Below are 14,443 nucleotides of genomic sequence, written 5' to 3' on the forward strand. Positions count from 1 at the left end.
AATGGAGGGCTACGAACGCGCCTTATATCCTTGACTCATTCAACACCTGGTCCTGGTGGGTGACTATAACGTGGACATTCGCAAGGACGATTGGCTCGTTAGGCGGATGAGGGAGTTGCACGGTTTGGACTGCGTGTCTGATCACAACGACGTCAACAGCAGAACGCCCACGACGATTCACGGATCGTGCATCGATCTCGCCTTCGTGTCGTCGTCGTCGTCGTCGTCTGCGTCTACGTTGCGCGTTCGACCGTTGCTTCCCGATCCCTTGACGGTCCACTTCAGCGACCACAAGGCCGTCGTCCTAGTTGTCGTGCAACAACACCAACAGCAGCAGCAAGAACAAGAACAACTTCAACAATGACGTCTCCCATCGACTCCCTCGAATAGGGGGACTAACTCAACCAGAGGCATCTAGAGGTCGACGACGCAACAGCAACAGCCAGAGAAGAAAAGAGAGAGAAGAGAAGAGAAGAATAATAATCATACCCACCTGCTAATAAATGATGTCGCGTGACCACGTAATTACGTCTCCTCATTTAATTACAATACAACAACCAACAGCAACAAGTGCAACAACATTAACGTAACGCAAACTACTTAACGTCGTGCGCCCCCGGAAATGCTCTGCATTTGATCGTGCCCCTCGCGAGGGGGATGTTTAGTTTCCTGCCGCAGCAAGAACCAGGCGGCCTGGCAGGCGGCCTGGCAGCAAGAACCAGGCAGCCCCAAAGAAGAAAAACTACCACACGCGGTCTGGGGCGGCCGCACCAACTAAAACAGTGCGTCCATACAAGATGCGATGTGATTGAACGATGACCAAAATTATAATTCAAACCAGTTTCGGTTTCGGTTCTGTGAAACAACATGCTTAGCATCCGACGTTATCGTTAGCTGAGCATTCTCGGTATCTCAGTAATCGGCATACCGCGCTTTTGCCATGTTGTCGGCTGTAAAATGTGTCGCCTACCAGCACGGCTTGGAATCGTAACAATCACTATCCGAGGCGCACGCAGTGGATATACGCCCTCCGCGTCACCGGAGACGCTCAAATTCGATGCAATTTCCCCCCACCTTTGGAGCTTGTCTGGCTCTTGCCTGTATCGTAAGAGGCGTGTTCGCACCAGGTCAAGGGTCGGCTGATAGGGGTCTGCGCCCGCAAGCAGTGGCAAAACCACGCCAACGAGAACTTGCCAGCGCGTCAGTGTCAGTCTGCAGACGTTGTGCAAACTCGCTTGTGGAGCATTGAACGTTACAGCGCAAAAATGGTGAATGAAGCATGGAAAACATTGCCCAAAAACAAACAAATTAACTTCAAAAGAATCAAAACAGAACATGCGCTACCGGTGATTTGAACTTGCGAATGGTAAAGCAATATATAGTACCTATAGTGCTCTAAACCACTCGGCCAAAAGCCAGCGCTACCAGGCACGGAAAAATAAACTATATAATGTATAGCCCGTTTACATTTTTTAGTTTTAGCATTCTAAGCAGCTTAGATTAGTATTTCTTAAATAACGCTCGTGCAGTAAGCGTACCCCAAATTCCCACAATATCTCATGTTCAGCGACTGCATTCCTAAGGCGGAAAAGCGTTCTCAGATGTGTGGTCGTGCTGCTGACCGCTGTGCTAGTTCACCCAGCGCAAAACGTGCTTCCCGCACCCTTGTTTTGCGCTGTACGATATAAGTGCCGGTTGATTTTAATTCCTTAGTACCTATATTAACTTCCCTGCCTCTTCTCCCGTTTTCAATTGGTCTTCCAATGTTTCTACTAGCGTACCAGTCAGCAAAGCGTTGCATGTGCGGTTGTGTGGAGCGACTTGGACTTATATAGAGTTGATGCAGTCTACAAACTGACAAACTAAAGGCATATTCTTCTAGGCACAAACGTGTCGTGGCTTAGTTTCAACTGAGCGAGCGGATTGCGACGACCCGCCGGCGGCCGGCCGACTAAATGCTTGGCCGACTGATTCTGTCGGAGGGTTGGAGGGTTGGCGAGCCGTGCAGTAGCGCAGTCAAGCCAAGTCATCGCGTTTTGGCGACATACAAAACGTCATAGGCAATCGGCAAGTAGTATGCAGAGGGGAGACAGCTGGAATTGATTTTTTTTTTACCCAGTTCGCGTAAGCGCAGCGACAGTGGTCGAAACATGGCCTATAGAGACGCCAGACTACAATTTGCGCTAGAAATCTCGCGACGTGTACAAATCACTTCCGTGTCCCTTAAATACACGCTGAGTGAATTTGATTTGCCGATTTCGATTTACCGGGTTTCCACTGTCGATGTTCACGCGCTTAGTATTTATTTACAGAGAACTGGCTGAGAATAATTTATTCGAGGGTCCTTAGCTGAAAAACCCTGGTGGCGACGACTGGGTTTAACCAAACGCTTGCGAATTGCGTGAGTCGGCTGTTCATTTGCCAAACCTCCTGGTCCACAGCGGCACGTTTCCTTTGGTTCCTTTCCTTTATCGCTCAATAATATATACAATCTGGAGCTGTACTTTTTGGCGATATATCCTGCCTTAAAAAGAGCTCGAAAATCTGTGGCTAGAGACTCCGGGAGGTAAGCAGCCATTTATTCGGGTATGCGCTACTTTCTCTGTAATTTAGCCTCGTATTTATTAGATAGCTTTTGGGCAAGAATGTTTGGTCTTCTATACATTAGTTGCGCTTTTTGTGAGAACAAGCAGAACTATTAACACTTTCCGCAGCTCCGCGAATTAGCCAAGTTGAATGTCTTTATTGAAATTGTGTATAAATATGGTTACAGATTGCATATATGCCTTGAATAAAAGGTATTCAAAAGGCGTAGGACCTCGCACTGAATGGCTTTTAAGTTATTACGGAGAAGATACTGTACGAAGCAAAACTTCGTACAATATCTACTCCGTAATTAACATATTTAATATGGAACAGATCCTGCACGAAGCAAAATTGAGCTCTTTCCCGCATCTTCAATCTCGAGATCGTTACTATTGTCACCTGCATTTAAAAACCATATTTCAGTATCGAGCCGCGTGACGTAGACTTTACATGGTCTCAAGATACGGGAGTTACACAAATTTCACAATCACTTTACACGCAACAGCAAACATCCCTACCGCATTATACAAACCATGATAATTCCTCCAAGTGAAATAGAGGCAGAGAAGAACCATCCCCAATAGATACATTTTATTTAAATAAATAAAGATGAAGCCTCAACTCGCATTATTCGTTTTACAATTCAATGGAGGTAACGATTTAGGTCAGTCTATGATTATTCACTAATACTGGGCTGCGCCTGTTACATCCGTAAAATGGTTTCGATAAACTTATTTCGGCAAGCAGATGTAGTAATTGCATCGTGCTGCCGTCGGTATTATATTTTTCAGCAATGCTCGAAATTCTTTTGAATAATTTAGTTACTCCAACGATGCGAAATGCGCGAGCCTAGTTTTGATGCGTGAATTTTAACTTAATGTCGCGATAATTGTTACGGATCGAGATTTCCAAATGCTTCAGTTTTCTTGCCCGCTCATAGGGGATCCTTGAGAACACTCAGTTCGAGCGTTTGTGTTTTCTGGTGGTCATATAGTAGTTGCAGATTGGGATTGTCCTAAACAAAGATGTATTTCCTCAGGATCAGTTAAAAAAAAACAACTAAGAGAACTTAAAAAGGCTGAAAGAAAACAATAGAAACCATTTATTCATCGGATTGCTTGATTTATTCATACAGTTGTTCCGTTCCCTGCGAAAAAGTATACATAGGTCAAACTGGCAGATACTTCGTGAGCACAAGAATTAGTAACTCGATAAGCGGGCATCTTGGCATTCATTGCCGGGATTGAAAGTGTTCTCCACTTTTTCAAAAAAAAAAAAAATTAAACTAAGGTGCTCGCTGGGAGCCGTGACTCACTCACACAGCAAATAATAGAGGCGCGTGAAACTGTGCGCGCGGGTGATGCTTGGGACTAAAGCCGCGCACTATAGTGTTAAGCCTTGTACTTAACATCGAATAAAATCTGCATAAACCGCAGTTTGGCGTAGTCCCGCTGGACTCTGGGCATCTTGCGCAGTGCTATGATGAGTTGCCCACAGAACAGTGCATTGTAAGTGTCCTTGGAAGGCAGATCCAGACTTTCGGCCCAACTTCCATAGTCCGCGCCGTCTTGTCCTCTGGCATCGGCGGCGCTCGTCAGGACGCTGTTGCTGTGGGCCTCTGACGTCAGTGAAGGATGGAATGCCCCGCGCTGACCAGAAAGTGTGGGCATGTTTGGCTTCTGGTTTATCCGAACTCGCGACGAACGCTGAAATATAAATAGCACAAATTAGTAACATGTTGGCGAACGTTTTAGGTAGCACCTAACAGGTTGTACAAAGGATGGTGCGCATTGTAGAAAAGTAATTGTGCACCTAAATTAACCTCAAAGACAAGAAACCAAATTTTTGTTTTAGATGCACTGCGCGCAGTTCAACTTTTCTTTTATATTTGAGATTTGAATGAAACATTGTAGGCTGCTGTTTATTTTGTAAAGCGCAAGGGAACAGAAGGACGAAAAGCCCATGCAGCCTTCCAAAGTGCTGCATGCAGAAGCGCCTCTTCGTTTTCCAGCGAGTGTGGCTGGTATTACGGTTTTCTTCATTTAATCTCAGAGAGAGAGAGAGAGAGAGAATAGTCTTTAATGATACTGGTGAGGTTAGCCTGGCCAAGGCGCCTAGCTTGCTACACCAGATGTATGAAAAAATGAAATCAATGAACAGATGATGATAATGACTGTGATGAAGATGACGCGCTCATTAAGAGAGTCCTGTTTAAAGAGTCTGATCAAGTCCTGTGCTTCGCAGGAAAGACAATAGAGCTTTTGTAGCTCGAGATGCTCGTTTAGAGTTCGACCAAGGGCCTAGCATGTCACTTAGAGTTATTCCTCTAGAAAGCGGACGACCAAAGGACACTAAAAGGGACGTTCTAGCTGGCTGCTCATTTAATCTCAGTAGCAACTTTCGCGGTAGGTTAATAAATACCGTACGACTGGCCAAAATCTTGTTCTTCTTGCTTGGGTACGAGCGACGACCAGAAATCAAACGTCCTTCTGAATCTGTTTTTCAAGCTTGCTCGATCTTTTATGGTGCACGGAGGCGTTTCGCAACTTTTTCAGATGGCCCAAGGTTATGCGTGCGCTTTTGTCGCGACCTCGAAGCAATATCGCATAGGACTCGTTAATATTTATAAAAGCAACAGCCGTACGTTTACAGGTATGTACAGCTAGGGGACACAGCACAGAAGCGGCGCTTTCGTGTCACCGGTGCCGGCGTATGTACAGCGGGTCACCTATTCATGGCCATGTAAGTGTTGGCGTTTTTATAATGTACAGCTACTCACTACTCGAAAAGCTGTTTGTTCTCGGAATATTAAATCTGAGCTTTACAGCGAAGCTGTCATCATAAGGTACAGTAGACCAACTACAGATAGGAAACACACGAGTGACTGATGTTAATTCATGTGGACGATATTTTGCTCAACCATAAACTGAACACTGCATTAAAATGTTAAGATTGAATTGAGTTCGCGGGATAAAGTTCGTAGGCCTAGAATTCTGTCACGTTAGTAGTCGTTGTTGAATTCCTGGTTATCATCATCATCATCATCATCATCATCATCATCATCACCACCTCCTCCTAGTGGCCTGGTCTTATTTTTCGTCTCCTTCGTGATTCCACCCCTTTGCTTCTTCTTGTGCTCTTCCTTCTCCAACTTTCCAGTTTCTGAAATGGTCTTTGACCATTCTTACTTGGCGTGGGGGCTCTTATTCCCTCGATTGCTGTATTCTTTGAAGCCAGTACTTTTCTCCGTAAGTACTTTTCACCATTACAATCTTTGAGACCCCGCGATCTCCGCAGCAAGGTAACCCTCCACAGTCGGAACCTACGCTCATCAGAAGTGGTCGTTAATGGCTCGGCGACAGCGGTTCGTGACAGATTCAGCCGCTCCCAGTGGCGTGAAACACACCTACTGGACTTGTCCTCGTGCTAGAAGATCGCCCCACTTTCTTCATCCACACCTCTTAGCCCCCCACATTCCATACACCTGGGAGAGCTGGGCAGCTCCTCCACCGGATCTTCGCCGCATCCTCTTCCCCCCTCGCTCTGAGCATTGTCCACGGGCGAGGCCTCCGCAAAGCGCGCATTCCCGGTCCGCTTCCTATTATCGGCGGCCCGGACAAGGGCCGCTTGAAATAAAGTTTTTCTTTTTCTCTCATCGACGTCAGCTCTGAAGTGACGTCTGAACTTGCTTTTGGGCAACATCCGTGGTTTTAGTGGCAAATCAATTTTCTTCATGAGTAAGCCATATGTGGTATTCGCCTGTACACACTCGGTGGAATTGGACGATAACAATGACAGCTGTCTGTTATCCCTCCGCTGCATGAACAATTCTGACAATCTCATCTCTACACATACCTCGTTTCGACAGTTCATATAAAATCGGTCCTAATTTTTGTTGACAAAAACGTATATACTACAATACACCTTACCACGCACTATTAGATAGAACCCCGTTCCGTATACTACTGACAGTGTCTATTTCTGACATGTTGTTTAAATCGGGCATAACTGCTAGTTTCACTGGTCACACCTAATTCTCCGCATTTATTTGTGCTAACTGTGCTTATTGCATTGCATTGCAGCTTGCCGTTTTGGTTTTATTCTGCAAATGATGCCCTTATAAATTGCGTCCCGCGCTTTCTAATAACTTTGTGTACTTGTAACATTTGTATTGGTTCACCAGTCACGCCTCACTGCAACTATGACAAGTAAATGAAACTCGTGGTTATGGTCTTAGCGGTCAATTGCCGGACGATGTTTATAAGATATCTACATTAGATGGAGAGCCGTAGAGAATTCCTGAGAAAATTGCCTTTGTCGCAGACAAATTGCCTGTGTTTTCTTTTTATACGGACACCGGGCACGATTGAACTATGAGAGGGTATCTGTGCACAGCTTGGTGTAAGTAATAGCCTTCTAAATTGACAAGAGAAGTGATCCCGAAAGCCTCTATACCCTCGAAATTGAGCTGTTAGCTCGGTACCCTCCTCGCTAAGCCCGCCGCGCTGCGGCATATTGCATAGAAATTTTCCCTTTGTTCAGCTTCAGTGAAACGAGTCGCCTGCCCTAAATTTTCCCCGCGCTATAAGAGTAACACTTGCAATTCATTGCTTGATTACAGTGGACCGTGCACTTCGCAATGGTTAACTCTGGCTCTTAACAGAGCTCAAGCAGCACGCGATGGGTACAATTGACCGCCTTTTAATTACGACTGACGGAAGAGGAGCGCTGGGAGGCCCTCCTCCAACACGTTGAAGCAGTTCTTGGGGGCGGCTGGTAATAGCAGCTCCTTCCCCCAGCAACGAAGACGCCTGTAATATAAGGGCAAATAAAGATCTCTCTCTCTCTCTCTCTCTCTCTCTCTCTCTCTCTCTCTCTCTCTCTCTCTCTCTCTCTCTCTCTCTCTCTCTCTCTCTCTCTCTCTCTCTCTCTCTCTCTCTCTCTCGAGCAAGGACGGCGTCGATGACGCTGCTGTTACCTTCAGACGGCTATTTGACGCGATCAGCATTTGAGCTTAAAGTCGACCTGCCGTTTCAGGTCGTCTATACAACTAGACCGTCACCATACAGCGTAGCAGCCGTCCCGGCGGCTTTGACGGGACGTGCGCCTGAAGAACAGAAGCGCCCTGTTTGGTTTGTGGCGGGAGTTCTACGTCTGCCGCGTAGTTAGCGTATTACCATCGAACAGGGCACGTAATCCCTCCTACACGCCACGGCGGCTCAGTGGCTAGTGCGTTATGCTGCTGAACCCTAGGTCGCGGGTTCGACCCCAACCGCGGTGCACTGCTTTCCTGATGGAGACAAAAAGCGAAAAGACCCAATGCGTCGAGATTTCTGAGCACGTTCAAGATCCCCAGGTGGTACGGCGCGTCTCATAGCCCACATGTATCTTCGGCGCTTTAAATACAGAAAATTTGAATATGAAACGCAATCCTGCCACGCTCTCGGCAATGTCTGCGGTGCCTCGGAGGCGCTGTAACGCCTCCGTTTATGTAGCAAGCCCTATTAACTTTCGCCGTTTTGAGAGTTGGGACGACGTTGAAGTTTACTTTATGCAGGCTTTCTATGGATTTTAAGAAGACTCGGCAGATTGGTTTAAACTGGTATGCTCCCAGAATGCGTACCTGCGCTTACTGTGTGCCGCGAATATTTCCATAACTAAGAGAGGAAAGAGAGTAGCAGCGCCATCACCGGCATCTCTTGCGATGCTCATTCGTGTGCATAAAAGCAGGTACTTTCGTAGTTGTCGTTAGGTTCGTCGCAGTGAAATGCGCAGGTAGTACACGCTCTCGACCATGGCAGGGGGCGGAAGCAAGTTATGAGCCAAGTTCGTTCTAATCTTGCAGCGACACCGTTTCGATTTTGACCAGAGTTCTACAGGTAGCTTCTGTCGAGCGCAGGTGTAAAAGGGCACTGCATGCCCCGAGAAAACAGGGGCAAGATTACGCATGCAAACATTCCAGGGCACAGCGCTCGTCGCTTAGCTCGAAATGTCTTACGGCCTGTGGCACGTTGACGTAGTGCGGAGCGGCGGGGACACTGTAGATCACCCTGCGCAAGAAATGCCAGGCGTTGAAGTGTTCCCAACGCGAGAAGTAACGCTCCGAAGGCGGCGACCGCGCGGTGGCATGTTCCTTCTGCAGTTCCTTGATGAAGTAGTCGCGCATGTTCTTTATCTTCGCCTTCACGGACTCCACTGCAAAGGAAAAATCAAGCGCGGTAATAAACAGTCAATTTAGGAAACTGCGCACTTCTTCTTTGGCAGGTGCAACTTTCCGCTCATCGCAGTTCTGTCAAGAGTGATTATTCTGCAGTTGCTAAGTGTAACACAACGTATTTTTGCACAGCTCATAGCGATGGCAAAAGCTTGCTTCGTGCGCCGTTTCAAGTTTAACACGTCCCTGTGCCAGGTAGCAGGGCCATGGAAACTATCACCCTCGCATTTATGGGCGGCCACATTCCACAACTATTTCTATTTCTTTAAAATATTTTCACAGTGTACATCTTGGAACCATCGCGTTGCTATATACGACATTTTACTTTTCTTCGGGGATATTACGAGGTTCCTGAGCACTTGCCGTTTCATGCAAGAATGCAGGGAATTAAAAAAAAAAGAAATAACGAGAAGCAAAGCACCAGGCCGGGTCGACTCGATGAAATGGGAAAAAAAACCAGACTCGCAGTGATTTTGGAGTTGAGTCGCGATGAGTTGTATTCAAAATCCCATGGGCGGACTTGTAATGGTATCAACTGCGCCGGTGCGCAAGCCATTTCATAAACAAAATCGTGTTTATAAGGTTTTTGTTCAGTTGATACAAGGGTGAACGTAAAGTGTACGAATGTCTTCTTCTCCGTTAACCCCGTCAGGGACGCACTGCACTTGTCACTGCGAGATAGGCATCCCCGGCTGGATGAACCATTTATAAAAAAACGGTGTAAGTTTTAAGAAAAACGACTCGAATTTACGAAACGATTGTCTTTATCGTGTTTTCTCGAGTGGTTATTGCCACTCGAGTGCGCCGTGACTCAGCGCAGAGCGAAACAGACAGAAGAAAGTTGGAGTTACAGCGAAGCAGCAGCGTTGCAACAGACGTTGGCATGCTGGAGTTTCCGAAGTGAGTGATCAAGGTGCTTTTCCCATGACACCATTTCCGTGGAATATGCACGTAGTGCTTCCAAACATATCACCAGTTAGGATGGGTGAGTCTAATACATTAAGACGAAGTTTGCAGAATATAAAACGCGGAGTAAAAATAAAAGCTTTTTTGTTGCTAGCACCGAGTTTTTTTTTTGTTTAATAACCAGTCCTCGGTGCACTCGAAAGACAGATTTGGAGATTTGCCAACTCATTACTTTAAATGCTAATAGCGCGAACAGACGATGATAAGGGGAGAAAATGAGGGAGCCATGGTGTCCACGGCAGGCCGCCTGGGCTACCAAAGCTTTTTGTTTCCCTGGCGTAGCGCAGTACTGTGCGGCAGCGTGCGTGCGTGCGTTTGTCTATGCGTGTGTGCGTTTGTCTGTGTGCGTGTGCGTGTACGTGTGCGCGTGCGTGCGTGCGTGCGTGCGCGATAAGCTATGTGCTAGAGCTTAGAATAATTTTCCTCTAAGTATCTTTAGTGTCTCCCTTTATCTGGAGCGATTATCAAGCCGCACGAAATAGAATAATCATAATCGAAGCACCCGCAACTTCGCATGAAAACAGCGATTGCCAGTCGCAGGAGCCAAGTTAGCTAAAAATGTTGTAATAATGTCCCGTTTTAATCAGTTAATGCTTTTACTGCAAACATGGTAGCGCTTTTATTCTCACACTTGCAAAAAAGGAGGCAAAAGTGTTTAAAAGTACGCATCTGTGAGCTTCAACGCAACCTTTTACTCTTGCTGACCTTCGTATTTATTTATTTATTTATTTATTTATTTATTTATTTATTTATTTATTTATTTATTATTTTATTTATTTATTCATTCATTCATTCATTCATTCATTCATTCATTCATTCATTCATTCATTCATTCATTCATTTATTTATTTATTTATTTATTTATTTGGTTACCCTCAGGGACCAAAGGCAGCATCACAAAACAAAAGCACATCACAAACACAAGCTGAAACGAGCAACGTAAAGATAAGAAATCACCACAACAGGTTGCTTACAGCAGATCGGAACGCAGTCTCATCTGTTATCGCATCAACAAACGAAGGAAGGCGGTTCCAACTAACGCAAGTGCTGGGGATAAACGAATCACGAAAATGCTTTGTATGGCAGGATGGGACGTTAACTTTCTGCAGATGATCTATGCGTGCCCAAATGTAAGATGGAGAAGATAGTAGCTGTTGTTTTAGAATGGGATTTTTGTGATATATTTTATCAAAAAGACACAGCCCAAATAATTTCCTCTGATTGTCGAGCAGTGGTAAAGAAAGGCTTAATTTCATGGCCGTAACGCTTGAAGTGCGGTGATAATTAGAAAGAATGAATTGCGACGCACGATTCTGGACTTTCTCTATTTCTGCAATGAGTGATTCTTGACCGGGGTCCCACACAGAAGCCGCATACTCTAATTTTGCCGGAAGGTGCCAGCCCAGTGCATCTTACAGCCGAATACGAGCTTGGCAAGTGCGCGTGTGTATGTCACCGATGTTACTGTACAGTCGGCCAAATGTTTACCTAGCGTTCGGGAGCGGCGACTTTTCAAGCTTCAGCGGCGTATGACGGAAGCCAAGTAGCAAACAGGTCGGAAACCAACTTGCAAACAGGCCCATCGTCTGATGTATGCTGTTCGTTCCTAAGAGCGTTTTAATAGTGCAAAATCAGCTCGCACACGCTAGTTAAATATTTGGCCGACTGTAAATCTGCATCCAATGTTGCACGCCCAGTTTTAAGGCAGAAAGTTAAGCTAATTTATATCGAGCCTAACAAGACAGGCTTACTATCGTCACAGGATGTCAAGAAGGAACACTTGGCCACTTTCCTTTACATAACTATTCCGTTGCGCTAGTAATCCTGTCTCATCAATCAATCAATCAATCAATCAATCAATCAATCAATCAATCAATCAATCAATCAATCAATCAATCAATCAATCAATCAATCAATCAATCAATCAATCAATCAATCAATCAATCAATCAATCAATCAATCAATCAATCAATAATCAATCGATCAATCAATAAATAAATCAATCAATCAATACGGTGAATAGCGCTCCATAGGGATACATCGGATCGTAAGGAGGTGTTTAACAAAAGGCCCCTGTTACACCATACTTTGGCATCAAAATTCTATACTACCCCTAAAAATGACGTTCGATCAATCGATCGATCGATCAGTCCATTAATTAATTAATTATTCTATCAATAAATCAATACCGGGCTCTTAAGGCTAATCTGGTAAAGCCATTGGGCAATTACAACTCTATTCAGTTCCGCCTGAAGAAACGCCCAATCACGGTGCGCTCACGATGCATAACTTTGACGACGCGCGTACCCAAGGATTTTGATAAACACACACTCACGGCATCACCGGCCAGCATAACTAAGTTGAAATCCAGTGGTTTGCGAGAACGCACCGAAGGGTCGTGCAGACCACGTGTGGCTTGTGCACAGCGGGTCTTTCAGGATTGAGGCTCCTTATATGGCTCATAAGCGGAAAATATGCGGCGTTGTCCCGCCGCGGTGGCTCAGTGGCTAAGGCGTTGCGCTGCTGAGCACGAGGTCGCGGGTTCAATTCCCGGCCGCGGCGGCCGCTTTTCTGATGGAGGCGAAAAGCGAAAACGCCCGTGTGTGCGAGATTTCGGCGCACGATAAAGATCCCCAGGTGGTCAAAATTAATCCGGAGCCCTCCACTACGGCGCGCCTCATCGCCTGCGTTGCGTCGGCGCGTTAAACCCCACAGTCAATCAGTCAATATGCGGCGTCGTCTACGTCGAATGGCCACAAGCCACGCGGCGTCATCAAAAAAAAAAAAAAAAAAATACTGTTCGCTTGTAGCGCACGCCTCTCGCCGTAATCTAATAAATCAATACTGGAAACCTAAACACTTCTATGGGTTGTGTACGCTAAATCTTTCATGCCCGATTCAACGCCGCTGAGTGGTCATTCCAGCTAAGGTGGTCATTCCAGCTAAGTGGTCATTCAGCAAAGTCTGACTCGGAACTTCTCGCGGGTGTAGCCATTGAGTGATGCACCGCGTCATTTTCGTCGACCCCAGCCTCTATGTAACACGTAGCATCGAACTCCGCCGACCGTGTGTCGACGCGAAGAGCGCAACAGCGCGAAAGGATCGTTTGCTTTTCGGCTGCTGAGCGCGCGGGCGCAGCGCGTGGTTCAGAAAACTACGGCGTCGTCGTGTTTGCACCTCTTTCTTCGCTTCACCCACTTCTCACCATCCCTCTTTCCCACCCTCGCGCCATCTGGCACTGCCGCGCTTTGCCTTTCTCTCTCTCTCTCTCTCTCTCTCTCTCTCTCTCTCTCTCTCTCTCTCTCTCTCCAAACCAAACAGCAGATCGTTGGTAACTCCGTACTGAGAAGCAACCAATCTGCGTTGCGGTGGGCTTCATGGAACCAGAACGCGTAAATAGGCCTCCTGCCCAGGAAGTGATCCGGCACTCGATTTTCTCATGTATTTTTATGAGACCTGTGGTCCGAAGGCATTCCTCGCACTGGCCGCGGACCATCCAGGACTGGTAAATCGAGGAAGCCCAATATTGGTATCGCCAGGGAAAGCGATAGTGCTTGCGCATGCAAAGTCTTTCAGTCGATTTAAGTGCCGCGAGCGATTTCCGTATTGTACACAATTAAATACACAACAATGTTCTTTGTTTCACAGCTTGGTTCTGCAAGAAGCACCGAGTTCTCCGATCTTCCGCTAAACGAGTAAGTCACAGCGCGTTCCAAGGGCTACCGAGCTCATGCTATAGCGTGCGAGCGTCGCCGCAGAAGCGTCGCCACAGCGTGCTCACGTCAGCGTAGGAGCGCGTCTGCTCGATGGAAACAAGCGGCCGTGGTGGGAGCATCAAGGCACAACGTAGCCACAGCGGGCAGACGCTAACGCAAGAAAACGACAGTGTTCACAGTAACGTGAATAGCATAAAGCGTGCTCATGGGCTCACCGTCAAACTCGTTGTTCAAGGCTTCGGCGATGGCGTGCATGGCGTGGTCGCGCCTGTCCCTCTTGTAGTAGTGTTTGTGCCGGCAGTCCCACAGCAGGCTGAATTGGCTGTACAGGCCAATAAGTCGGTCCTCTTTGTCCCTCGTCCAGAACGCCCGCTGCCTCATGAGTTCCGGCGTGCTCCTGGCGTCCATGGTCGCGTCTGGGCATCGGCCACTACGCATCATCTTCGAAGCGAGGGCTTCGAAGCTCACGCGAAAGAAAAAGGAGAAACGGCGTGCCACTGCGCGAGAAGAAAGAGAGCGCACGCGGGCGCTGGCGTCTCACGCGGGTCTAGCGGCGTTCGTGCAACTGCCGCTGGCTGATTGGCTGACTTTCGCGCTTTTGCTGTTCCTGCTGCTGCTTGCACCGCCGATGATGATGGTCATGGCGCAGACGAATCTCCTGCTTCAGCGCCTTCTGGGTGGAACGCGCGCAGCAGAAGGGCAATCGCACGTCATTCTGCTCGAACGCGGGCGCGCGCCCAGCGATAGTCCGCCGCTGTCTTAATGACATTTTATTACCGTGGCTCGCTCTGTAAGCTGGCGGGTCTGCGCTCTGCGCCAGACATGTACGGAACGCGTTATAAGGAACGAGTTACTTCTACCTAGTTACTATTATCGGTAACGCGTTACGTATTTGGTTTCTTTTTCTAAAAAAAGTAACGGGCAACGTATTTAGTTCCTTTTAAGAACAAGTAACGAGTAA

At 47.0% G+C, this 14,443-nt stretch overlaps 1 protein-coding gene across 1 annotated transcript; it reads right to left on the reverse strand.

Moving 5' to 3' along the window:
• Positions 1-3,441: 3,441 nt before the first annotated feature.
• On the reverse strand, positions 3,442-14,104 carry LOC144169293 (uncharacterized). Its single transcript, XM_077698376.1, has 3 exons — positions 13,698-14,104; positions 8,585-8,781; positions 3,442-4,292 (listed from the first exon to the last, which is right to left on the reverse strand). The coding sequence occupies exons 1-3, from the start codon at positions 13,921-13,923 to the stop codon at positions 3,978-3,980; spliced, it is 738 nt and encodes a 245-aa protein (XP_077554502.1). The 5' UTR covers positions 13,924-14,104; the 3' UTR covers positions 3,442-3,977.
• Positions 14,105-14,443: the final 339 nt, after the last annotated feature.

The sequence above is a fragment of the Haemaphysalis longicornis genome, unplaced genomic scaffold (assembly GCF_048455015.1).
Source record: "Haemaphysalis longicornis isolate Haplotype H1 unplaced genomic scaffold, Haemaphysalis longicornis Haplotype H1 scaffold_1, whole genome shotgun sequence".
In the NCBI taxonomy this organism is placed as follows: Eukaryota; Metazoa; Arthropoda; class Arachnida; order Ixodida; family Ixodidae; genus Haemaphysalis; species Haemaphysalis longicornis.